Below are 27,943 nucleotides of genomic sequence, written 5' to 3'. Positions count from 1 at the left end.
GTTGACTCACCGGGCTTTGTTGCTTGCCGTTAGTGCAGTGTGCCACATACACACATACACTCTTACAGCTACACGCCGTGTGCTGCTTCAGTGTTCGCGTTACGTCGTTCCTTCAGTGTTCACGTTACGTCGTTCCTTCAGTGCCACTCTGTTGCTGTCGGGGTCAACGTCTGTTGGGAATAACAGTCTGTGCTGTTGAAGGGACATATTTCAAATATGGTAAGTTACGGCTATTTCTTTCTTTCTTTCTCCAAGTGTTCCTTTCTCTCTCTCTCTCTCTCTCTCTCTCTCTCTCTCTCTCTCTCTCTCTCTCTCTCTCTCTCTCTCTCTCTCTCTCTCTCTCTCTCTCTCTCTCTCTCTCTCTCTGTCCCAAGGAGACCGTTTTTTTTTCTTTCGTTCTTTTTATATTTAGTCAAGTTTTGACTAAATATTTTAACATCGAGGGGGAATCGAAACGAGGGTCGTGGTGTATGTGCGTGCGTGTGTGTGTGTGTGTGTGTGTGTGTAGAGCGATTCAGACTACTGGACCGATCTTTATGAAATTTGACATGAGAGTTTCTGGGTATGAAATCCCCGAACGTTTTTTTCATTTTTTTGATAAATGTCTTTGATGACGTCATATCCGGCTTTTCGTGAAAGTTGAGGCGGCACTGTCACGCCCTCATTTTTTAACCAAATTGGTTCAAATTTTGGTCAAGTAATCTTCGACGAAGCCCGGACTTCGGTATTGCATTTCAGCGTGGTGGCTTAAAAATCAATTTATGACTTTGGTCATTATCTTATTCTCCATCATTTGCTGATTCCAAAAACATATAAATATGTTATATTCGGATTAAAAACAAGCTCTGAAAATTAAATATATAAAAATTATTATCAAAATTAAATTGTCCAAATCAATTTAAAAACACTTTCATCTTATTCCTTTTCGGTTCCTGATTCCAAAAACATATAGATATGATATGTTTGGATTAAAAACACGCTCAGAAAGTTAAAACAAAGAGAGGTACAGAAAAGCGTGCTATCCTTCTTAGCGCAACTACTACCCCGCTCTTCTTGTCAATTTCACTGCCTTTGCCATGAGCGGTGGCCTGACGATGCTACGAGTAAAATGGCATTGCGTTTCATTCTGTGAGTTCGACAGCTACTTGACTAAATATTGTATTTTCGCCTTACGCGACTTGTTGTTTTGTTTTGTTCGTTCTATCTATCTTTCTATCTTTCTTTCTTTCTTTCTTTCGTTCGTTATTTCTTTCCTATCTCAGTCCATCATTGCCAATTGTCTTCGTGTGGTAATGGAAACTGATCTGGCTGTTAGGTTCGGCAAAGAGGTTACAATCTCTGCTGTCCGCCAGTAAACTCTTTGCACTGACACAAGGATGGGGGGGGGGGGGGGGGTACGTGGCATAGTGAAAGTGACATAGTGTGTACATGTGTGTGTGTGTGTGTGTGTGTGTGTGTGTGTGTGTGTGTGTGTGTGTGTGTGTGTGTGTGTGTGCTGTCTATAACGACCACTAAAGGGACGAACCAAATGTGTCCCTTTAAACAGGTAGTCATCATTGAAAGGTAAATCATGTCAGAAGAAGAATTTCATCGTGGATATAATTATTTGGGTTAGTCGTAACGGGCAGGTGGTCGTTATCAAGAGGTGGCCGCCAGGGCAGGTTCTACTCTTCCTCTTTTAAAACACAGCCTTTTCTCCGTGCTGCTGATTCCTTCATCTTCCCCCCTCCCCCCTCGCCCTCCAGTCCCGTCTGTAGCCCCCCCCCCCCTCCCTTTCTCCCCTCACCTAGCCTAGCACCGTGTCAGTTGTGTCGAGAAAGTAGTGTGTCGGTACAATACCATGTGAACTGAATAAGGAAACAACTTGCATCGGTCACCAATAGCATTGAAAGGCTGAAGAGACGATAAACAATAATTACCAACCAACCAACCAAACAACCAACCAACCCCAAGCTCATGGCAGGACAGTGTAATATAAGCCTCGATCAGTAATATAATAGTGTAATATAAGTGTGATATAAGCCTCGATCAGTAATATAATAGTGTAACATAAGTGTGATATAAGCCTCGATCAGTAATATAATAGTGTAATATAAGTGTACTATAAGTCTCGATCAGCCCCCGCACATGAACTAGATACGCCCAAAGCCGACATGGACTATCAGTCTCGACGAGAGTGAGAATTATTTCTATCTGGGACAGTTCACGCCAAGTCGTTGAGTGTTTCGTGACAAGACAATTGTAAAACATGGTATCTGGGTCCAATTGGCAAACCGCACACATCCTTTAGCCCGGGCCCAGAATGCGATCACGGAAAAATTAATGATAAATAAATGTTGGCGGAAGATGCAAACAGAGAGACTGCACTGATAAAGTTTGTTTGGCGGCAACACTGATGAAGTTTGTTTGGCTGGCAACACTGATGAAGTTTTGTTTGGCTGGCGGCAACACTGATGACGTTTTGTTTGGCTGGCGGCAACACTGATGAAGTTTGTTTGGCTGGCGGCAACACTGATGAAGTTTGTTTGGCTGGCGGCAACACTGATGAAGTTTGTTTGGCTGGCGGCAACACTGATGAAGTTTGTTTGGCTGGCGGCAACACTGAAGGCATGAGCAGTCATCTGTGGGGACAGTTGTCTAAATACGTTGACTGTTTAATATGTCTAAATACGTTGACTGTTTGATATGTCTAAATACGTTGACTGTTTAATATGTCTAAATACTTTGACTGTTTAATATGTCTAAATACGTTGACTGTTTGATATGTCTAAATACTTTGACTGTTTAATATGTCTAAATACGTTGACTGTTTAATATGTCTAAATACGTTGACTGTTTAATATGTCCTTATCTGCGGCAAACAAACAAATCGTTGCTTCAACAGTGCGCAGACCAGCAGCATATGATCTAAAGTCACCGATACAAACTTCGCTCTCAACATTATTTCTGAGGCCTCAATTCCTCACCCAACACTGAACGACCGGCATTCCTGATCCCATGCACCCCTGTCAAGTACATGTATAGACCTTTTCGGCATCTGAGCAGCTCTCGCAAGAATCATTCTCTTTGTTAATGGTATGCCGGCGCTTCGGCCTTCGCAACTCTCGCGAGATAGCCGTACAACATGCTTTGAACTTTGCGCCGGTGATTTTGCGAATACCGATAATAGGGTTTATTCTGGCCATAATTATGGCCGTTGTGCCCTAACCCGGCTGTCTTACGGTTGCCGCAGAGTGAAACTAAAAGACGTAGGTTACACAAATCCTACTGCCTCTGAGGCTGTCCGCGCTCGACTAAAGTGCTGTTCACATGGCCGACTTGCAACCAACTTTCACCCAACTTTAGTCGTTTGAAGATCTTTCCCGAGTCGTCAAGGCCGAGTCGGCGAAAAGTGTGCCATGTGAACGGGCACGGCGGTTTAGGTACGATTTAGGCCAGATTCAGCAGCAACTTCAAAACATACTCAGTTGAGCACCGCTCGACTCGGCCGTGGCTCATCAAAGATTTTGCGCAGACTGTTCTTATCGCGCTTACTGATTGGTTAGCTCTAGCCAACCCACGCTAATGCAGTTTCTTCCCTTCTCCGGAAAACAACCGGACAATCCCGAATGCGAGAATCGCGTTTATGCTGTTCACATGGGCAGCGATTTTGATTTGACTTGCCACCGACGTAAATCACTTGAAAGTTGGAGGAAAGTTGGTTGCAAGTCTGCCATGTGAACAGCACTTAAAGCCATATGTACTCGATGACTATACACGCTAATTGCTTTACCAACAGCTGGAGACATGCTAAATTAAGTTCCCTGCAAGATATTGTGGTCTAGGACCCCTTAAATGTTGAGATATTTGAATTTTTATTTTGATCTAGATCGTCCTATTTATAGATTTGCCAACAGAGGTAGCGTTGACGCAAGGGAAATAACTCCGCGTCTTTGTTGACATCCTCACTTTTTCAGAGGCTAGAACAAGCTGTAATGCATGTATTATGGTCCGCGCATGGTGACATATCGTCATTATATGGTCTTATGGTGCGTTTGACATCGATTATGGGCAAACTACACTTTGTAAACACGGGAGCGCGTACATATGCCTTTAAGGCCTTGCATTCTTCTGCGCGGGAAACCTAGGACCCATATCAGTCTGTAGTCTCACGGTTAGCAGTAGCAGCGATCTGTGAAATGACGTTGGCATTCCCTCGCTCTTTCAATATGCCGATTACACTGTCTCAACTCTCCATTTCCATGGAAACCGCCAGTATTTGTAGCTTTTCTGTCAAATAAGAGATGTTGGTGAATGATGTCATTTTCTGTTCTGAGATGTTGCTTGAAGATATTGCCGTCAAGACAAGGCCCGGCTTCTCAGTTTCTTGGCTACAACTTGATATGAATCTCTCTCCGAGTCTCTCTCTTTCCCTCACAGTGTGTGTGTGTGTGTGTGTGTGTGTGTGTGTGTCTGTCTGTCTGTCTGTCTGCCTGCCTGTCTGTCTTTCTGTCTGTCTGTCTGTGCGTGCGTGCGTGCGTGCGTGCGTGCGTGCGTGCGTGCGTGTGTGTGTGTGTGTGTGTGTGTGTGTGTGACCCTCGACTCAGATGAGAGTAAGGGCATTTCGGAACTTTGATAAGAAATCTGATTAATTCAAATGTAAGCGATGATTACAAATGTCTTGCGAGTACGTTGCGAGAAAAATAGCAATATGACTTCCTTGCGAATATTAGGAGCAAGTTGCTATGTTCAAAACAAGAGACGAATTGTAACGAAAGTCTTGCGACCATGTCCCGATCATTGTGAATTATTGGAAAATGCTATTCGCAAGGGCAATTCGGCACAGTGTAAGAGTAGCTTCAGGCAGCCATACTCCATTTTCGAGGGATGCGCCGTGTGTGTTTTTTGTTCTCCGTGTTTCTATAACCCAACGTGCTCTGACATGCACTACACGATCTTTACCGTGCTCTGACATGCACTACACGATCTTCACCCCAGCCAGCAAAATTTTGCGCAGCGAATGCGTGTCGCAGTCGCCAAACTCTGCGTAACAACTGCACTGGACGCATGCGTAACGCGCGCGATTTTGCAAAGCGAAATACATGCGTGACACACTCGTTTTCCCTCAGATTACGCAGACCATACGCACCTCCAGCGCACGCTTATTTGACACCAAGACAAATTCGCACTCTCCACGCAGACGTCACGATTGCTTTACGCATTCTCACGCTATTAACGCGCTCTCCACGCAGACGACACGATTGCTTTACGCATTTAACGCGCTCTTGACGCAGATGTCCTGATCATCTTACGCACTCTCCACGCAGATGTCACGAATTATTGACGCATTCTCAGGCATTACGCGCTTTTTACGCTCTCTTCACGCAGATGTCACAATTGCTGTACGCATTCTCACGCATTTGACGCACTCTCCACGCAGATGTCACGATTGACTCACACAATTTTACGCAGACCACACAACCGCTTTACGCACTCACAAACAAATAATGGGCAGTGCACAACATTGTATTGATCCAGAAAGACAAAGGTCAAGCGTGCAGGTTCGATAACAGAGATGATCATAATTATGTACAAGTTCTAAAACAAAAATGCAGTCAAATAAATTGATTAAAACAAAGGAGAGATTTGAATCTCGCTTATTGCCATTGTGACTTCCAGGTTTTAATTTCACTGCATTTTGACATACCAGCAGCACGGAAACAAAAATGATCAAAATACTATTCAAAGCAGAATTCAAATTGGCAGAACAAAGAATAAATAGAACAAAACCCTGATAGTCATCATTGATACGCCGTAGTACATGCAGTGAAGAATCCAGTATAACTTATAAGAGAGAATTTTGATGTACACTCGTCACTATATCACATTGATGTAAACAAATAAATAAATAATTGGCACAGCCTAGGCATAGGCAGCAGTGAGTTGTATCAACATGTTTGAATACAGAACAGCAACAAAAAGAGAAAAAAAGTTCTACAAGCCAGCTAATAGTTGAACTTCAGATTACTAATGATATCACAAACAAACACTTAGTTAATGCCCATTCTCCAGGGATCGAAATCCAGTCAATGTACACCAAACTAGGATAACACATACATTTAGAATCTATCACGACTGCATAAAACATTGGTATGCAATTCACAAAGCAAGGAACTTGAAACATGAACATTGACATTAAACATACATATGTGCCCCACACACATTTCGGACAAGGCAGCTGAACGAAATTCAGATGTGGATGGAGCACAAAATAATTAGATGGGGCGGCGTGAAAGCATACTGGGACAAGGAACAAGCAAGAGAAAGAGGATAAGAAGATAAAAGGAAGAACAAACCGAAGAATAAGAAAGAAAAAAACAAAATAAGAGGAGAGAGAAAAAAAAAGGAAAAAAGGGAAAAAAAGGGAGACAATCATATGAATGTGTACCATTTAAATAAAAGAAATTAAAAAAATTACTTTTAAAAAGGAGACATTTCAGGTTTTGATTTGAAGTGTGTTAACATATTCACATATACCAGTAACTTTGCATGGAAAAAAAAGTTCACAATGATTTGAAGCAAATTCAAATGCCAGAGAAAAAACAGAACAAAACCCTGATGTCATCATTGATAATCAGTGGTACGTTCAGTGAAGAAAAAACAATTGACACAACCTAGACATGGGCAGCAGTGAGTTATCAAGTTTCACTACACAAAAGTAACAACTACAATAATGAAACAAAAGGTAAAATGCCAGCTAATAGTCAAAATTCAGAACAATGATATCAAAAAGAAACACTTATTCAATGCCCCTTCTCCACTGATATGTATAAGCACACCAACATGACATAAACTCATAAATTTAAAAAAAACCATGACATAAAACTCATAAATTAAAAAAAACTTATCAGACTGCGTAAAACATAGGTTTGCCATCTCAAAATGGATGTAAAACACGCAGCTTACTCACAAAATGATAGACAAGTCTCCAGCGGCCAGCTGCTCAGCAAACAAAATAAGGTGTCGAGGATCAATATAATTGAAATGCATTTTTTTTGCTGTTTCGGAGAGAACTTTGCTTCATTTACCTTACACTGCCTGCATTCAAGGGCTAAATTTTTATCAGGTGCACCAAGACTTACATCTATAGAAATCCAATCATAACGGTTTTAACAGCACAAAAAAAAAAGTATATTTCTAGTCTCGCTTCTAAATTCTCAACTCAACTCCAAAAAATAATAAAGAACAACAAAAACCCGCATCATGCATTGTCTCCTTCAAGCTGCCTAGGTTGTTTGCGTTCGACTCCCATAAATGACAAGGAATTGTTAAAACCTTTTCTTTCTATTTGTTCACTTTTTGTTTTCTTCTTTTCTGAACTCTTTATACTTGTATTTTATTCATTTTAATTTAGCCTGAAGGTTTGAGTCGTGTATTAAAAATCGAATATAGTGTGTAAGTGCCCTTGAACAGCTTTTCCAGAATCATGTATTCTATATTTTTAGTATGGGATACCCACAAGAAAAGTTCAAATGCATCCATGCGTCTCCACTGATAGTAATGGTAGTTGAGCACTTCCAGTTTAGTCTTCTGTCGTTCTGACACAACCTAAAAGGGTACATCATGTCTGAACATCATCTGTAGAAGAGTGTGAAGTTTAAAGCTTAGCTTTAATAATGTCCAACAAAACCCCAGACTCTTCTGTACATTACCCATCAGCCACACAGACCTGAACTGTGAAATACAATTACTCACTAGCAATTTCTCAGGCGAGTCAAATCTTACATTCATCAAATTTTTGCAACTAGCATTGTAAATAAGCCTACAGAGATTACAAAGTTCAATTACTGCAAACCAAATCATGAAGGCTCTTCCATGGCCTGTTGTCTCTTTCTTTTATCACAGGCTTCCAAAAACCAGTCTTGAACGGCCGTCTTCAAGGTCTTGACCTGTGGCACCCGTACAGCTTCACGGAACAGCCTCTGCATGACAAAACAAAAAATAACATGAACTTAGATCATCAAACAACTATCACTGATTTGAGAAAAGTCTCAAGTTTATTTCCTGACGCCTGTAAACTTGCTAAAAATCATACAGACACACAAACTTGCATACACACCATACGCTTTTACAACACACCAACTATACTTGAGTTAGGAAATTACAACACATTGTAATCCTTGTAGAAGAGAAGTAAAAAAAAATACCTACCCTAATATTTGTTTTAACCCTTTCGCTGCCAATCAAAACTTGGGTATGTGCATTCCTGACTGCCAGGGAATATTGGAGTTTGGGGTGTAATAATTCACACAAAAATCTAGCTTCAAACTGGCAGTAGGTAGGTAAGTAAAACCTATGTTGTTTTTAAAGGAAATTGAACCAAGAATCTGTTTTTAGTGTCTAATCATGGAAATGATAATTAGTTTGGCTTATAATGATGTTTAAATATGAACTTTTGAAAAATCAGCCCGGCGCATCTTCCGGTGCCTGTGGATCAAACACAGGTGGCTGTTTTGCTCGCTCCAAGAAAGGATTATAATCACTGTCATCTACCTGTTTCCAACGAATTGTCCGAAAGAAGATCTCCCCCTTCCCCTGTCAGTATCCATAATCATTTGCACCGCCTGTAGCGTCAGTCCGGCTTTGTTTTTCCCTACTAGGGCCCGGTCGACAGTCACCGTTAGCCATTTTGACGAGTCGAGATTTCTCTCCCATACCCTGTCGACAAGGCCGAAAATAGCCTTCAAACGCAAAACCGCGTCACCATTTATGTTTGTTCATGAGAATGAGGTATCCTACCAAGCCATTGGCTGCTATTTGTGTGTCAGCAGTGACGTAGCATTTCTGGAAAATCCCGGAACGGAGAAGACGGGTTTACCCGTCCTAAGGCGCTGCGGCTGCACAAGCGCATGACTGGTATACCCGTCATAAGGCAGTCAAGTGGTTAAAGTTACTTTTACTATGACTTTTTCTTTGGGGGCCTTCGGAAATTCATAATACATGTACTGTGACGTGCAGACGCATATGTGACGACATCATACCGTTTGCTAACATCCTTATTTCGTATGTAGTCGAAAATCCATGACACTGACAAATGAGCTCAGGAACTTGGCTTCTAGCAATTTAATGTTAAGCGTAAAAGCTTTGACAACTATCATTCACATGTGAAACATGGCAAATTTAAAATTGATTCCAAAGAACAAAATTTGAGACAGAAATAACTTGTTGTTTTGTAGACATGGATTTTATCTTCTTCCTAAAAGGACCAGGATGATTTTACAAATTATGAAAAACAACTCACTGTCGATGGCTTTTAGTCGCAGCGTACACCATGGTCTCTTTCCCTGCCCTCCCCCAGAGCCCCCTGTCAGCAACCGTGTAGCCTATGGAACACCTTCGTCATCACAGCATCAGTAGTCGTCTTTAGTTCATGTCCACCAACCACACCGAGCTCATGGTCATGGATCTGAAACAAACAAAACAAGCCAACTGAATTCCAAAAATCAAATATTCAGACAGCTCTTCTTCACATACAAACAATTCAATCTGGAAGCATCATACTGTCACCTGGAACAAAAAATCAATAATCGCACTTGCTTTAAAAAAAAAAGTTTTCAGAAGAGCAAATGGTGATTGAGTGTAGCATTGTCATAAAATGTAATCACACACCTCAGGTGACCTGCATCAATCATTCAATACTATCTCACAAATCTTCATTTGGAAAGCACAAACATAGTTAGAAGAGAGCGTCAACCGTGATACTATTCAGTGTGGACAATTTTTTTCTGACCCATAATCCGATGCCTACACAAAGTGAGAATCAGAACTCACAAGAAGGCACTGTTGCATGTTTGTGATTATTTGCTTGAGTGTAGCACTTGCAATTTTGAACTTGAGGAAACAGCGTAGCAATTTCTGTTACATCCCTGAAAACCTAGCAGATGGCAGCTCTGGTCACAGAGCAATATTTGCATTATTTCTCACAGATGCAATGATCACAGAAAACAAAGTGGTGCATGCATTTTCCGCACCCCACATGAGAAAAAGAGGCCCATCATTGTGCGTACCCATAAGCATAGTTTTATCATCAAAATGTGTTGGTTAAATTCACAAATGTGACCAATACGCATAAACCTTGCATGAATTCCCAGGATAATGGGAAACTGGTAATGACTGAGAACTGATGAACAGTTAAGATACACCCGTGAACCGTGATGACATCTGGCATCCTCCAAAAAGCACACACTCAAGGTAACATTTAAAGCCTAAAGAGCGTCTAACAATAACATGTCACTCTCACAAGATCTTGCTACAGTTATCTGGGGAAAATAGCACAGGCATGACTGGTCTGCTTCAACAATAGCATTCAAAGCCACCTACCAGTGATCACTCCTTCGACAGATCCATCATGTGCCTTCAACATCTTCCACACTCAACAGTAAAAAGATGACTCCATCGAACAGTAGCACAGGCTCTGGCTCCACCATGATTCTTTGGCGACCAATTACTAAATTAGTCGCATCAGGTCCATCTGCTCCTGTAGAACCTTCTCCAGCAGCAAGAACTGATGTTTATCTTGCCGCTCTGCTCTGCTCGTAGTCTTGTGTCCGCTGAATAGAAGAAAAGAAGAACAAAAAGACATTTACATGAAGCAATACATATTTTAGACAATCTGTCGGCCTGAAAAGAAACCATCAGCACTAAAAAACAATCTGAGCAAATGTTCAAAGTAAACGTGACATCTCTATATTTTTGAATTCAGGAGAAGATGAGGAATATATATATTGCAATCAATTTTTAAAGGGGCATACAGAGTGGCATTTGATGGGGTAAAAAGATGTAGGGACTCAGCAGTTGGAGATGAAAATTTTTGTGTGTATTTACTTCAAGCAGATTTTTTATTTTTTTTTTTTTAGACAGAAGAACAAACACACACTAAAAATCATTGTTTAAAGTTGAACTGACCTTAACTTTTCCTCCAAACACTAGAACTTTTTGTATTCATTCAAAAATATTCATCAAAAAGGTTAAATTTTAAATTCAATTTTGCAGACTTTGGATGAAAAGTTACTCTTCTCTGGCATCCCGCGGACACAGTTCACACTTTCTCATCAATGAGATGCCTGTGTTAATTAAAAACAAACATCAATAAAACTATTAAAATAAAATAAAAATTTAAATATAAAAATAAAATCGACCAACCGCCCCCACCCGATTTTTTTTCCCTTTGCTGGAAACAATACATTTGTTTCACTAAAACAGTAAAAGAGATCAGCTGAATTTGTTTGACACATCTGGTTATAACTAAAAGAATAAAACACAAAATAAGCCAAAGTCACAGAACAAAAAGACGCTGTCAGTGTCACTATCAATGACTCTGAATGAGACACTCATTGCTATCGAGCCATACCTGTTCATCTTCACCTTGCCGGGACGGAACGACAGTCTGCGTTACTGGCATCGGTGGCGGTGTTAAGGTCACTGTCCATCTCAGCTTTCTTCACCTTCAGTTCAAACAAGCAGTGAGCACCGTCATACTCAAGTCAAAGCTTTCTGAAAAAATAAATACTTGGAAGTTAAATAGGATCACATTGATTCCCAAACCTAACAGTAACACGCAAACATCAAAACTGGAATATTAATTATTAAATATAAGCATCTCAATTTCACTAAATTAGTATATATTTATTTTCTCTGTGATGTATTTTTTATTTTTATTTCAAAAAAATCTGTTTTTCAACTTTATCACTGCACACGCTGACACAGCCTCTGCCTGCCTCTCTAGTCTATGCATGCCTCGGGAACAAGGGTAATTTTTCTCTTTTCCGAGACTCAGACACAGAATATTCCACTATGAGTCTATGTCAGTATGCGGAACTGAAAGTTGAACATCTGTGGAAAAATAAAAAGATACAAATAAAAAAAAAACAGATTTATGAAGAGCCTATTAGTATTACTACTAAAGCTCCTGACAACTGCTGCCGCAATGACTCGACCAGATTAGGAACCAACCAAAGTTCACCAAGAAACAGACAATGAGACATAAAATGATAAACGAAAATTCAGTTTTTATGGTGCCGTGAGCGACCCGCGAATCGGGATTCGGATGGTATTTTCACTCTTCCACAACTCCTTAAAAACAAACCACTGCATCAATCAACTTTATGTTTTTGGAAAAGTTAGTTCATTCATCCATCTTTCAGACAAAACAAACATGAATGAATAGAACAGTGTTCTTCTAGGCGAAAAAAAAATCGAAAGTGATAGCCGCGAGCTATCAAAAATTCAAATTCCCAAATCTTTCCTTCAGTTGATCAACTTACCTATTCTTGAAAGAAGTCAATCTTCATTTCAGAGAGAAGGATAAGATTACCTTGCATCCAATTTGCAAGTCAAAAATACAAGTCAATATGAAGAAAAAGCAAAAAAACGCCGATACAATGTGGATTTGACAGACTTCTTGCCAACAGGAAGTTGGAGATTGTCTGATTGAAGTAGGTCTGACAGACAAGGGAAATAACTTCAATAAATTGCTCTTTTCAGTCAAGGTAACTGTCTCCCCTGAAATTGAACTTTCATAGAGATTTTCTTCCAAAGCAAAATAAAATAAAATGAAAATATGCTGAGAACAAATTTTATGTAACCATTAACATCAGCCTTTATTTTGAGTAGATAATTAGTTTCAAAGTTACTTTAGTTTACATTTTTTTGTTTAATCTGAATTTTTTAAATGTTTTTATCGTTTTGTTATGGGTGTTCATATAGATTTCAGTTATCTTTTCTGTTCATATAATATTTTTATTATGCTTTGCCTAGATTTTTCCACGACATTATTTTGTGGAAAGCTGATTCCTACAACAATACCAAATCCCCATTACAATAATTATATTACATGCTAAAACAATTATAATCATAATACAAATTAAAATAATCATATTTATTTAAGATAAAAATAATCAGGATAACAATTAAGCAAATAAATGTTAGTAATAACAAAATGATTAAATAAAAATTAAATGGGAAAACCATTACATAAAATAAAAATATTTTTATTAAACTTTTAAATGCATTTTTTTTTAACCGAAACTGTCTTAAGATAAACTGAAAAATAACAGATTGAAAGTTTTTATGCAATTTTTTTTTCTAAAAGAAAAAAAAAGTTTTTGAAGAAGAATAACAATTCATAAACCAAAATGTAAAAGTAAATATTTTTTGATAACATAAAATATAATACATTATTTCATGAAGTAAATGCATAAACCCACAGTATAAAATTAGGAAAAACAAAAATTGCAATCACCTTTTCATTGAATCCATGCGTGCTAAACACTGCGTGGTGAAGTCGTTTCGAATGCGACAATCTGCGTAAAAGTTGGCGAAAAGTAACGCGCGCGAAGCGAAGGTGTCACGAGGACGTACGCATCCCCGCATGAAAAACGCAGAAATAACGCATGCGACACGCAGAATCATGCTGGCTGGGACCGTGCTCTGACATGCACTACACGATCTTCACCGTGCTCTGACATGTACTACACGATCTTTACCGTGCTCTGACATGCATTACACGATCTTTACCGTGCTCTGACATGCACTACACGATCTTCACCGTGCTCTGACATGCACTACACGATCTTCACCGTGCTCTGACATGCACTACACGATCTTCACCGTGCTCTGACATGCACTATACGATCTTTACCGTGCTCTGACATGCACTACACGATCTTTACCGTGCTCTGACATGCGTTACACGATCTTCACCGTGCTCTGACATGCACTACACGATCTTTACCGTGCTCTGACATGCACTACACGATCTTCACCGTGCTCTGACATGCACTACACGATCTTCACCGTGCTCTGACATGCACTACACGATCTTCACCGTGCTCTGACATGCACTACACGATCTTTACCGTGCTCTGACATGCACTACACGATCTTTACCGTGCTCTGACATGCATTACACGATCTTTACCGTGCTCTGACATGCACTACACGATCTTTACCGTGCTCTGACATGCACTACACGATCTTCACCGTGCTCTGACATGCACTACACGATCTTTACCGTGCTCTGACATGCACTACACGATATCTTTACAGTGCTCTGACATGCATTACACGATCTTCACCGTGCTCTGACATGCATTACACGATCTTTACCGTGCTCTGACATGCACTACACGATCTTTACCGTGCTCTGACATGCACTACACGATCTTCACCGTGCTCTGACATGCACTACACGATCTTCACCGTGCTCTGACATGCACTACACGATCTTTACCGTGCTCTGACATGCACTACACGATCTTTACCGTGCTCTGACATGCACTACACGATCTTCTCCGTGCTCTGACATGCACTACACGATCTTTACCGTGCTCTGACATGCACTACACGATCTTTACCGTGCTCTGACATGCATTACACGATCTTTACCGTGCTCTGACACGCATTACACGATCTTCACCGTGCTCTGACATGTACTACACGATCTTCACCGTGCTCTGACATGCACCACACGATCTTTACCGTGCTCTGACATGCATTACACGATCTTCACCGTGCTCTGACATGCACTACACGATCTTTACCGTGCTCTGACAAGCACTACACGATCTTTACCGTGCTCTGACATGCATTACACGATCTTCACCGTGTTCTGACATGCACTACACGATCTTTACCGTGCTCTGACATGCATTACACGATCTTCAACGTGCTCTGACATGCACTACACGATATCTTTACAGTGCTCTGACATGCATTGCACGATCTTCACCGTGCTCTGACATGCATTACACGATCTTTACCGTGCTCTGACATGCACTACACGATCTTTACAGTGCTCTGACATGCACTACACGATCTTTACCGTGCTCTGACATGCACTACACGATCTTTTACTTTACAGTGCTCTGACATGCACTACACGATCTTTACAGTGCTCTGACATGCATTACACGATCTTCACCGTGCTCTGACATGCATTACACGATCTTTACCGTGCTCTGACATGCACTACACGATCTTCACCGGGCTCTGACATGCATTACACGATCTTCACCGTGCTCTGACATGCACTACACGATCTTTACCGTGCTCTGACATGCATTACACGATCTTCACCGTGCTCTGACATGCACTACACGATCTTTACCGTGCTCTGACATGCACTACACGATCTTCACCGTGCTCTGACATGCACTACACGATCTTTACCGTGCTCTGACATGCACTACACGATCTTCACCGTGCTCTGACATGTACTACACGATCTTTACCGTGCTCTGACATGCACTACACGATCTTTACCGTGCTCTGACATGCACTACACGATCTTTACCGTGCACTGACATGCATTACACGATCTTCACCGTGCTCTGACATGCACTACACGATCTTTACCGTGCTCTGACATGCACTACACGATCTTCACCGTGCTCTGACATGCACTACACGATCTTTACCGTGCTCTGACATGCACTACACGATCTTTACTGTGCTCTGACATGCACTACGTACACGATCTTTACCGTGCTCTGACATGCACTACACGATCTTCACCGTGCTCTGACATGCACTACACGATCTTTACCGTGCTCTGACATGCACTACACGATCTTTTACTTTACAGTGCTCTGACATGCACTACACGATCTTTACAGTGCTCTGACATGCATTACACGATCTTCACCGTGCTCTGACATGCATTACACGATCTTTACCGTGCTCTGACATGCACTACACGATCTTTACCGTGCTCTGACATGCACTACACGATCTTCACCGTGCTCTGACATGCACTACACGATCTTTACCGTGCTCTGACATGCACTACAGGATCTTTACCGTGCTCTGACATGCATTACACGATCTTCACCGTGCTCTGACATGCACTACACGATCTTTACCGTGCTCTGACATGCATTACACGATCTTCACCGTGCTCTGACATGTACTACACGATCTTTACCGTGCTCTGACATACACTACACGATCTTTACCGTGCTCTGACATGCATTACACGATCTTCACCGTGCTCTGACATGCACTACACGATCTTTACCGTGCTCTGACATGCACTACACGATCTTTACCGTGCTCTGACATGCACTACACGATCTTTACCGTGCTCTGACATGCATTACACGATCTTCACCGTGCTCTGACATGTACTACACGATCTTCACCGTGCTCTGACATGCACTACAGGATCTTTACCGTGCTCTGACATGCATTACACGATCTTCACCGTGCTCTGACATGCACTACACGATCTTTACCGTGCTCTGACATGCACTACACGATCTTCACCGTGCTCTGACATGCACTACACGATCTTTACCGTGCTCTGACATGCACTACACGATCTTTACCGTGCTCTGACATGCACTACACGATCTTTACCGTGCTCTGACATGCACTACACGATCTTCACCGTGCTCTGACATGCACTACACGATCTTCACCGTAGTGCGCCCGTCTTTTAGGAACTGTTAGTTTGTGTCTACTTAATGCGACTGTGTGGTGGTGCTAGACACAGAGCACAACCCAACCTACAGGCCCCGCGCCCACCTCGTGCGATGTGCATGAGGTCATTGACTCACATGATATAGTGTATTGGTTGAGGTGTTAGTTTCACTGGTGTGTGTCAACTGTGTTGCAGAATCCTATCGCCTGTTTCTTCATCGCCGCTGCTCTGCTGGCTCTTGCTCATTGCCAAGGTGGGTACACGCACCCACATACAAACAAACAACAACAAAAACAAACAAACAAACAACAGAAACAACAAAAACACATACATATACACCACCACATTGGCACACACAATAAAGCACATACTCTCACGCACACATGCATGTGCGTACACACACACAAGCACGCGCACACACACACACACACACACACACCGTCACACACACACACAATACTGCAAGGGAAGCAACTTTGAGAAAAAAGTACTGTTATAAAGAGCAGGTTACTTCCCTTACACCAGCGAATAACGTCCCCCCTTCTGCTTCTTTCCATCTGTAAACCGGAAGGGGTGTGTATTTGTCGGTAAACAACCAGCAACCAAAACAATAACCTCCCAGCAACAGGCCTAAATCCTCGATAGCTAATGGGTTGAGAAGCTACACTTCGTGGGTACTACTTTTAGCGACTGAAAAGTCCCGAATGCTCAAATACATGTACGAAATATACAGGGTGACCCCCAAAATATGCAACTTCTACATCTGTTGACTGAATCGCTTTAGATTTGGGGGACATAAACTTCAACCTTTGCATGACCTTCACACAAAGGTCTGACTTGTGTGGAATGTCGCACAATGCTTCCAAATGTGGCGATCGACTCAACAGAACTCTCTCTCTCTCTCTCTCTCTCTCTCTCTCTCTCTCTCTCTCTCTCTCTCTCTCTCTCTCTCTCTCTCTCTCTCTCTCTCTCTCTCTCTCTCTCTCTCTCTCTCTCTGTAAATAAATAAATAAATAAATAAATAAAACTAATCAAACCAAACAACAACACTCCTTGCCGTTGGTTCCAGACCTGAGCTTCGTGGCCGAGCCCTCCAACGTAGTGAACGGCACCACAAAGACCTTGACGATCACGTGCCGGGCGCCTAGCAACGTCGATGCCGACGTCAACCTCATCATCCTGCTGCAGGTGGACCAGCTGAAGGACAACGTCACCGTCCCCGTGGCGTCAGAGCGGACCGGCGGCACCGTCACACACGCCAAAAACGACCGCGTCACTGCCGAGGGCGCCCTGAGTGGAGACGGTAGGGTGGATGACAAAAAAAATAACCCCTCATCCTTGTGTTGCAGAGGGGGTCTTCCTGATGGTCCATATCAGCGCTCCTCTCTCTCTTTTTCTCTCCCTCACTCACCCCCTCTCTCTCCCTTTCAACCCCCCCCCCCCCCACCTTCTCCACCTACCTCCTCACCCCTCCCCACGGTGATGAAAACAATCATGTGTAGTCATTGTGTTGCAGAGGGCGCGGTCCTGGCGGTCTACATCAGCGCCCCGACCCTTCTTTCTCTCACTCTCCCTCACTCTCTCCAGACCTCCCCTCACTCCCTCACCCCCCCCCCCCCCTGTCTTCTCTCCCCCCTCCCCCCCTCCCAAGAGAAATGAAAACAAACATGTGTACTGATTGTGTTGCAGAGGGCGCGTTCCTGACAGTCAACATCAGCGCCCCGACTAAGACTGACACGGGCAAGTACCAGTGCCGCTTCGCCTACCTCAACATGGAGCTCTTCAAGTTCTCGCTCCTCAACAAGTCTATCGATGTCACATTCACGGGTAAGGCAGAACACAAGGAAGGAAGGAAGGAAGGAAGAGACGAAAGAAAGTAAAGAAAGAAAGTGAAGAAAGTAAGAAAGAAAGAAAGAAAGAAAGAAAGAATCGGAAAGAAAAAAGATAAGAAAGAACAACAGAGTTAAAGATTTTTTTTAAAAAATGAAGAAATAAAGAACATTAAATTGAACAAAAGAAAAAATGAAAGACAAACAGAGAAAGAAAGAACTCAAAAAAGAAAGAAAAATAGATATTAAGATTCAGTGGGAATCGTTACGTACGTGTGTGTGTGTGTGTGTGTGTGTGTGTGTGTGTGTGTGTGTGTGTGCGTGCGTGCGTGCGTTCGTTTGTCTGTGCGTATAAGCATACATGCGTGCGCGTACGTACGTACATGCGTGTGTGTGTTCTTAAGTTTTTGTTTTCGTTTTCGTTTTTTTCTTCTTAGCTTACTTGTTTGCTCAGCTACATGACTTGACAAGCTGTTTGTAAGTTTTCTGATAATGTTATCTGTGTGACGTTGTGACGTGTGCGCGTGGTGACGTCATAATACTTTATGACGTCAGAGCCTGACGAGCCGACCCCCAAACCCGTGGTGGATGGGGCATGTTCCTGTGAACAGGTGTGGGCAGAGGTCAAGAATCTTAGAGGTCAGTATGAGATGTGAAGTGTGCATGTATTGGGGGGGGGGGGGGTGATGGGGAGCATGTGTTTGTGTTTGAAGGGGGGTGGTTGGGGGCAAGAGTGGTACGGGTGTACGTGAGTGTGTGTGTGTGTGTGTGTGTGTGTGTGTGTGTGTGTGTACTGTGTGTGTGTGTGTGTGTGGATCAGGATGTGTGTATTGAGGGAAATGGGCCTAAATGCGTTTGTGAGTACGTGTGTGTCGGTGCATGCGTGTGAGTATGCAGTGATGCGTGTCTGCATTTGTATACTCGTGTCCTTCAGTGTGCTTCTTCTCATTAACGCCTATCTGTTTGACCGTGCGTGTATTGCTGCTCAGTGCAGCTGTCAGCCCGTAACACGCTTCACCCAGTACCGTCATTCTGTCCCTTCCAGAAACACTCATCTCGGAGAACAAGGAACTCAGGCAACAACTCAAGTCTTACGACGGTACGTATACACCGGAATCGTCACAGTCTCCGTATGAAAGGCTTTTGTCTGTAGAGTTATAGATTGTATGTATTTGGTTTGATATGATAATGATGATGATGACGACGACGACGATGATGAAGACGACGATGATCATGACGACGACGATGATCATGCCGATGCCGATGATGATGATGATGATGATGATGATGATGATGATGATGATGATGATGATGATGATGATGATGATGATGATGATGATGATGATGATGATGATGATGATGATGATGATGATGATGATGATGATGATGATGATGATGATGATGATGATGATGATGATGATGATGATGACGACGACGACGACGATGATCATGCCGATGCCGATGCCGACGATGACGATGATGATGATGATGATGATGATGATGATGATGATGATGATGATGATGATGATGATGATGGTGATGATGATGATTCCGCAGATACATGCCGCGTGTCCTTCACAGCACAGATCGGAGAGAGGCTGGGACCACAGTTCGGGAGTAACGATCTCGTCATCTTTGATTCTGTGGTCACCAACAAGGTAAATACACTGATACTACAGTCCGTGTACTACTTTCCTCTCTCTCTATAGCACTGTCTCTTTCTCGGTACAATACACTGATACTACAGTCCGTGTACTACTTGCCTCTCTCTCTATAGCACTGTCTCTTTCTCGGTACAATACACTGATACTACAGTCCGTGTACTACTTGCCTCTCTCTCTATAGCACTGTCTCTTTCTCGGTACAATACTCTGATACTACAGTCCGTGTACTACTTTCCTCTCTCTCTATAGCACTGTCTCTTTCTCGGTACAATACTCTGATACTACAGTCCGTGTACTACTTGCCTCTCTCTCTATAGCAATGTCTCTTTCTCGGTACAATACTCTGATACTACAGTCCGTGTACTACTTGCCTCTCTCTCTATAGCACTGTCTCTTTCTCGGTACAATACACTGATACTACAGTCCGTGTACTACTTGCCTCTCTCTCTATATAGCACTGTCTCTTTCTCGGTACAATACACTGATACTACAGTCCGTGTACTACTTGCCTCTCTCTCTATAGCACTGTCTCTTTCTCGGTACAATACACTGATACTACAGTCCGTGTACTACTTGCCTCTCTCTATAGCACTGTCTCTTTCTCGGTACAATACACTGATACTACAGTCCGTGTACTACTTGCCTCTCTCTCTATAGCACTGTCTCTTTCTCGGTACAATACTCTGATACTACAGTCCGTGTACTACTTGCCTCTCTCTCTATAGCACTGTCTCTTTCTCGGTACAATACACTGATACTACAGTCCGTGTACTACTTGCCTCTCTCTCTATAGCACTGTCTCTTTCTCGGTACAATACACTGATACTACAGTCCGTGTACTACTTGCCTCTCTCTCTATAGCACTGTCCCTTTCTCGGTACAATACACTGATACTACAGTCCGTGTACTACTTGCCTCTCTCTCTATAGCAATGTCTCTTTCTCGGTACAATACACTGATACTACAGTCCGTGTACTTTACTTGCCTCTCTCTCTATAGCAATGTCTCTTTCTCGGTACAATACACTGATACTACAGTCCGTGTACTACTTGCCTCTCTCTCTATAGCACTGTCTCTTTCTCGGTACAATACACTGATACTACAGTCCGTGTACTATTGCCTCTCTCTCTACAGCACTGTCTCTTTCTATGTACAATACACTGATACTACAGTCCGTGTACTACTTGCCTCTCTCTCTATAGCACTGTATCTTTCTCGGTACAATACACTGATACTACAGTCCGTGTACTACTTGCCTCTCTCTCTATAGCACTGTCTCTTTCTCGGTACAATACACTGATACTACAGTCCGTGTACTACCTGCCTCTCTCTCTATAGCACTGTATCTTTCTCGGTACAATACACTGATACTACAGTCCGTGTACTACCTGCCTCTCTCTCTATAGCACTGTATCTTTCTCGGTACAATACACTGATACTACAGTCCGTGTACTACCTGCCTCTCTCTCTATAGCACTGTCTCTTTCTCGGTACAATACACTGATACTACAGTCCGTGTACTACTTGCCTCTCTCTCTATAGCACTGTCTCTTTCTCGGTACAATACTCTGATACTACAGTCCGTGTACTACTTGCCTCTCTCTCTATAGCACTGTCTCTTTCTCGGTACAATACACTGATACTACAGTCCGTGTACTACTTGCCTCTCTCTCTATAGCACTGTATCTTTCCGTCTTGGTGAAAAAATGCTTTACGCAACTGTGCGAGGGTTTTGTGCATCCACCTTACTGGGCGAGGGTTTTATGTATCTACACTACAGGGTGAGGGTTTTATGCATCCACATTACAGGGCGAGGGTTTTATGTATACACACTACAGGGCGAGAGTTTTATGTATCTACACTACAGGGCGAGGGTTTTATGTATCTACACTACAGGGCGAGGGTTTTATGTATCTACACTACAGGGCGAGGGTTTTATGTATCTACACTACAGGGCGAGGGTTTTATGTATCCACACTACAGGGCGAGTGTTTTATGTATATACACTACGGGGCACACTACAGGGCGAGGGTTTTATGCATCCACGCTACAGGGCGAGGGTTATATGTATCTACCAACGACATCTAAAGAAAGGACTAGCAGAGTCTGCCTCCTGACCCGCTAGCGGGGGCGAGTGCAGCCAGCTTTAGATGTCGTTGGTATATACATTACAAGACGAGGGTTTTATGTATATACATTACAGGGCGAGGGTGCTATGTATCCACACTTCAAGACCAGGGTTTTATGTTTCCAACCAACAGGGCGAGGGTTTTATGTATCTACACTACAGGGCGAGGGTTTGATGTATATACACTACTAGACGAAGGTTTTATGTATTCACATTACAAGGCGAGGGTTTTATGTATCCACATTACCGGGTGAAAGTTTTATGTATCCGCACTTAAGGGCGAAAGTTTTATGCATCCGCACTACAAGACGAGGGTTTTATGTATCCACACTACAGGGTGAAGGTTTTATGTATCCACACTACAGGGCGAGGATTTTGTTTATACACATCACAGGGCGAGGCCTATGACGTAGCCAAGGGCATCTTCACTGCTCCTTGCAACGGCCAGTACTTCCTGCGGCTGAGCATGCGCACTCACCAGGAGAGGGATTCTGGGTACGTGGACGCCGCCATTGAGGTGAACGGGGAGGAGGCGGCACGGACCAGCGTGTACACAACGGACCACATGGACCACTATGAACAGGTAGGTTGCTTCACATGGAACGCTTTCACCACTCAGGTCACAACACATGGACCACTTACAGCAAATAGGTTACTTCACATGGACCGCTTTTAACAGGTAGGTTACTTCACATGGACCGCTTTTAACAGGTAGGTTACTTCACATGGACCGCTTTTAACAGGTAGGTTACTTCACATGGACCGCTTTCAACAGGTAGGTTACTTTACATGGACCGCTTTCACCACTCAGGTCACAACACATGGACCGCTTACAGCAAATAGGTTACTTCACATGGACCGCTTTTAACAGGTAGGTTACTTCACATGGACCGCTTTTAACAGGTAGGTTACTTCACATGGACCGCTTTTAACAGGTAGGTTACTTCACATGGACCGCTTTCACCACTCAGGTCACAACACATGGACCGCTTACAGCAAATAGGTTACTTCACATGGACCGCTTTTAACAGGTAGGTTACTTCACATGGACCGCTTTCAACAGGTAGGTTACTTCACATGGACCGCTTTCACCACTCAGGTCACAACACATGGACCGCTTTCACCACTCAGGTCACAACACATGGACCACTTTTAACAGGTAGGTTACTTCACATGGAACGCTTTCACCACTCAGGTCACAACACATGGACCACTTTCAACAAAAAGGTTACTTTACAAGGACCGCTTTCACCACACAGGTCACAATGCATGGACCGCTTTCACCACTTAGGTCACAATGCATGGACCGCTTTCACCACTAAGGTTACAACACATGGACCGCTTTCACCACTTAGGTCACAGCACATGGACCTCACCTCTTAGGACACATCACATAGTCGGCTTTTACCACTTCGGTCACGACACATGGACTGTTTTCACCACTTAGGACACAACATACGGTACGCTTTCACCACTTAGGACACAGCATACGGTACGCTTTCACCACTTCGGTCACGACACATGAACGGCTTTCACCACTTCAGTCACAACACATGGACCGCCTTCACCACTTAGGACACAACATACAGTACACTTTCACCACTTTGGTCACAAGATATGGACCGCTTTCACCACTTAGGACACAACATACAGTACGCTTTCACCACTTCGGTCACAAGATATGGACCACCTTCACCACTTAGGACACAACATACGGTAAGATTTTACCACTTCGGTCACAAGATATGGACCGCTTTCACCACTTAGGACACAACATACGGTAAGATTTTACCACTTCGGTCACAACACATGGACCGCTTTCACCACTTCGGTCACAACACATGGAACGCTTTTACCACTTCGGTCACAACACATGGAACGCTTTTACCACTTCGGTCACAGCACATGGACCGCTTTCACCACTTCGGTCACAACACATGGAACGCTTTTACCACTTCGGTCACAACACATGGACCGCTTTCACCACTTCGGTCACAACACATGGAACGCTTTTACCACTTCGGTCACAACACATGGACCGCTTTTACCACTTCGGTCACAACACATGGACCGCTTTCACCACTTCGGTCACAACACATGGACCGCTTTCACCACTTCGGTCACAACACATGGAACGCTTTTACCACTTCGGTCACAACACATGGACCGCTTTCACCACTTCGGTCACAACACATGGACCGCTTTTACCACTTCGGTCACAACACATGGAACGCTTTCACCACTTCGGTCACAACACATGGACCGCTTTTACCACTTCGGTCACAACACATGGACCGCTTTTACCACTTCGGTCACAACACATGGACCGCTCTTAGCACGGTTGTCACATCACAGACCGCTTTTAACGTGTAGGCCAAAAATGTGAAAGTCAATTTGAACAGGTCAGTTGGAACACGAAAACCTTGTGATTACATCAAACATGTAAGTGAGGACAGTGAGATCATATGTATAACATGTACTTACTTGTAACCCTTCTCTACATATATCCGATGTTTTAATTGACAGCCAAACAGCAAGATCGCGTTGATCCTCGTGTAAAACACGATGTGTTCCGAGTACGTGTAGGGGCATACGGGCTTTAACTTATCATTGTTTACAATATGGGTATCAGACATGTGTGCGATATCAGATGTTAATTTCGTTACTCGTTTTCTAGCACAAGAGACTAAAATCAATGAATTTGTGTTGTTGCTTTTGTTGTTTAGTTGTGTGTGTGTGTGTGTGTGGGGGGGGGGGGGGGGGGGTTGAAGGGAAGATTGACCGTGAGCAATTTTGCTGCATAGCACTTAAAACCCGTTTATTTGACTTTGACCTTGGCCTTGCAGGCGTCGAACGGCCTTGTGCTGACCTTGGAGGAGGGTGACGAGGTGCAGGTGAGGATCCAGACCAACTCCGCTGGCAGACTGTACGGCCAGGAGTACAGCATCTTCACCGGCTTCTTCCTCAGTCCCTGAACACCCACGCTGACGTCATCTCTTCCTCAGTCCCTGAACGCTCACACTGACGTCATCTCTTCCGTAGTCCCTGAACGCCCATACTGACGTCATCTTTTCCATCGTACGAGGGGTGGGGAAAAATGTCTTGGCCCTTATAGGCAGGAGCTGAGCTGCATCTGTCGTATCTCGCAATCTATGAAATCTGTCCATCCCACGATCTCCCGCAAAGATACTTGTATGTCCTGATTTTTGTTATGAGGTCGTTTGTGATTTAAGTAACCAGTCTGACATCATTTTCTGAAGAAGAAAAAAAGAATAGCAGCAACGTTCGAAGTAAGATGACCACGTTTTTCTTTCAAGGAATGCTATCTGTGCAGACCAAACATATTCAGCATGTTGTCGTAAATGGTGAAAGTTTGAAGACTGGTAACAACGAAGGGATCTGTTGGTTTGACTTTTTATGATCAATCAGTCAAAAGAAGACAGGCAGGATGTTATCTTTAGGGTCTCTGAAAGGGCAGTCTGGATATAATGCTCTTTCTAAACCGAAAACAAATGCTCTGTTCCTTTATGTGTAGGCGTCAACCTTTTATGTTTAACCCTCGTATGTGCGACATACGATAGTATCAACATCTTCACTTCGTCAGTTGCCTGAGCAAGTAATGATCCCTCGCGTGATGTATGGGGGTAGGTGCGGACATTTTGTAAACATCATCCACACAGTGTGGATACAGCTGTGAGTCAAATTTAGATTGTCTGCAGATGTTTCTTGTTACTAAAACATTGAGAACAGTGTCATGACAGTATGTCAGATCGGAAGGCCCGCGTGCCCTAAGTTTTGCTATCGAGTTTGAAAATGTAGAATGTGGGAAATTTACGTCGGTGCTAAAATCATAGACATTCAATTAAAGGTTGGATTTGTAAGATACGATATTGTACAGTTGCTTAAACTGACCTTTCACCCTTGTCTCTGCATTTGTGTATATATATACAGAGTCATTCACTCTATAAAAACACACTTTAACATCTGATTTCACATTTTTTGTATATATATACTGAAATGCGTTTAACTCATAGCAGTGTTTACGATGACAAAGATTCATATTTTGTATTCTACTTTCACAATTCATGAATATACACTCTCTGAATTGCATTTACCTTCGTCTTTCTAGTCGTTTTACTGTTTGCTTTTATGATTTTGAAGATCTCTTTGTAACATGCCACAATCTTTAATTTGTCGCTTTTTTCTCTCGTAAGTGCCTTTTGGTTGATTTTCTAATGTGTAAATCAGTCTAATTTATATCCAGTGAAATCCACTAAACTCAAATGTATTTACTGGTCGGATTAGGAAACCTTTCTGTATGTGTTTTTAACTGTATTACATGTCTGAATAATAAATTTCTTGCGATTTTTTTTTCATTACTTTTTCTATGCTGTGAATCACGAATGTTGTTTGTGTTCGTTTCTACGGTGAGAGTAAACTGAGAGACTACTCGCTCTGTCTCTTTCTCTCTGTCTCTTTCTCTCTCTCTCTCACTCAAGCCTAAACTTGGCCCGGGTCAGTCAAGCGTGTTGACAGAAAGAAACACGTTCTTCCCGTGATTCTGATAAACGACTTAAATTGGTGTTACTAGAATGTATGGTAGTGTCATCTGCAAACAAAATCACACAAATTCTTATTGTGATTTTCAGGGAGCATTGCATGGTTTTATTGAGTGTCTTGGAGCTGCCAGCCGATGCATGGTAAGGAAATGTTTTGCCAACAAAAAATACAAGGAGGCAGAGTGGTTTGATGAAGAATGCAGGGAAACCAGAAAAGGAGTTAAATTATGTATTTTTCGACGACAAAGATCTGGTTGAATACAAAGACCTGGTTGAATACAAAGACCTGGTTGAATACAAAGACCTGGTTGAATATGTCGAGGCCAACACAGCATACCGTGCTCTATTAAAACAAAGAACAAGTCGCGTAAGGCGAAAATACTACATTTAGTCAATCTGTCGAACTCACAGAATGAAACTGCACGCACTGTATGTTTTCACCAAGACAATATAGTATCATCAGTCCCCCGCACGTGTAATTGACAAGCCAGTATATCGTAGTAGCAGTTGCATTTAGCAGCATAGCGCTTTATTCGGTAACTTTATTCTTTTTAACTTTCTGAGCTTGTTTGGAATCCAAACATAACCTATCTATGTTTTTGGAATCAGGCACTGACAGGGAGGGAACTGATAAGATGAAATTGTTTGAAACTCGATTTTTGACATTTTTATTTTCATTCGAATTGTCATATTTTTTACATTTCTAAGTTTGATTAGGCTTTAATCCGATATAACATATGTATCTGTTTTTGGAGTCAGGAAATGGTAAAGAATGAAAGGAAACTATTTTGGATCGACATCTAAAAAACATTTACTTACAATTTTCAGATTTTTTTAAGACCAAACTCATTAATGAACTTACATTGAGCACTTTTCCGGACTGTGTATTTTTGGACAGAGAGAGAGAGAAAGAGAGAGAGAGAGAGAGAGAGAGAGAGAGAGAGAGAGAGAGAGAGAGAGAGAGAGAGAGAGAGAGAGAGAGAGAGAGAGAGACAAGACAATTTTAAGACAAGACATGACAAAATCTTTATTATCGAGGGTAATAGATAAGCAAGAATGTTATCAAATTAAAAAAATTAAGAGAGAGAGAGAGAGAGAGAGAGAGAGAGAGAGAGAGAGAGAGAGAGAGAGAGAGAGAGAGAGAGAGAGAGAGAGAGAGAGAGCAAATCAAATCAAATCAAATCAAATCAAATCAGTCAAACTTGTATTTTTCGAGGATTGTGGCATAAGCAATACAACGAGCTTTTTTTTCAACCAGCCCTCGCCCAGAGAGGGGACTAATCTAATCCTATTTTGCACGGGAG

The 27,943-nt window shown here is 42.5% G+C and overlaps 1 protein-coding gene across 1 annotated transcript; it reads left to right on the top strand.

Moving 5' to 3' along the window:
- Window positions 1-26,450, top strand: LOC138951016 (uncharacterized). Its single transcript, XM_070322710.1, has 9 exons — window positions 1-219; window positions 16,655-16,712; window positions 17,529-17,762; window positions 18,149-18,286; window positions 18,844-18,927; window positions 19,334-19,387; window positions 19,846-19,946; window positions 22,475-22,663; window positions 24,927-26,450. The coding sequence occupies exons 1-9, from the start codon at window positions 217-219 to the stop codon at window positions 25,053-25,055; spliced, it is 990 nt and encodes a 329-aa protein (XP_070178811.1). The 5' UTR covers window positions 1-216; the 3' UTR covers window positions 25,056-26,450.
- The last annotated feature ends 1,493 nt before the right edge of the window (window positions 26,451-27,943 follow it).

Source organism: Littorina saxatilis, linkage group LG16 (assembly GCF_037325665.1).
Source record: "Littorina saxatilis isolate snail1 linkage group LG16, US_GU_Lsax_2.0, whole genome shotgun sequence".
NCBI classification, from domain to species: domain Eukaryota; kingdom Metazoa; phylum Mollusca; class Gastropoda; order Littorinimorpha; family Littorinidae; genus Littorina; species Littorina saxatilis.
This window is presented reverse-complemented; position numbering and strand designations above follow the sequence as displayed.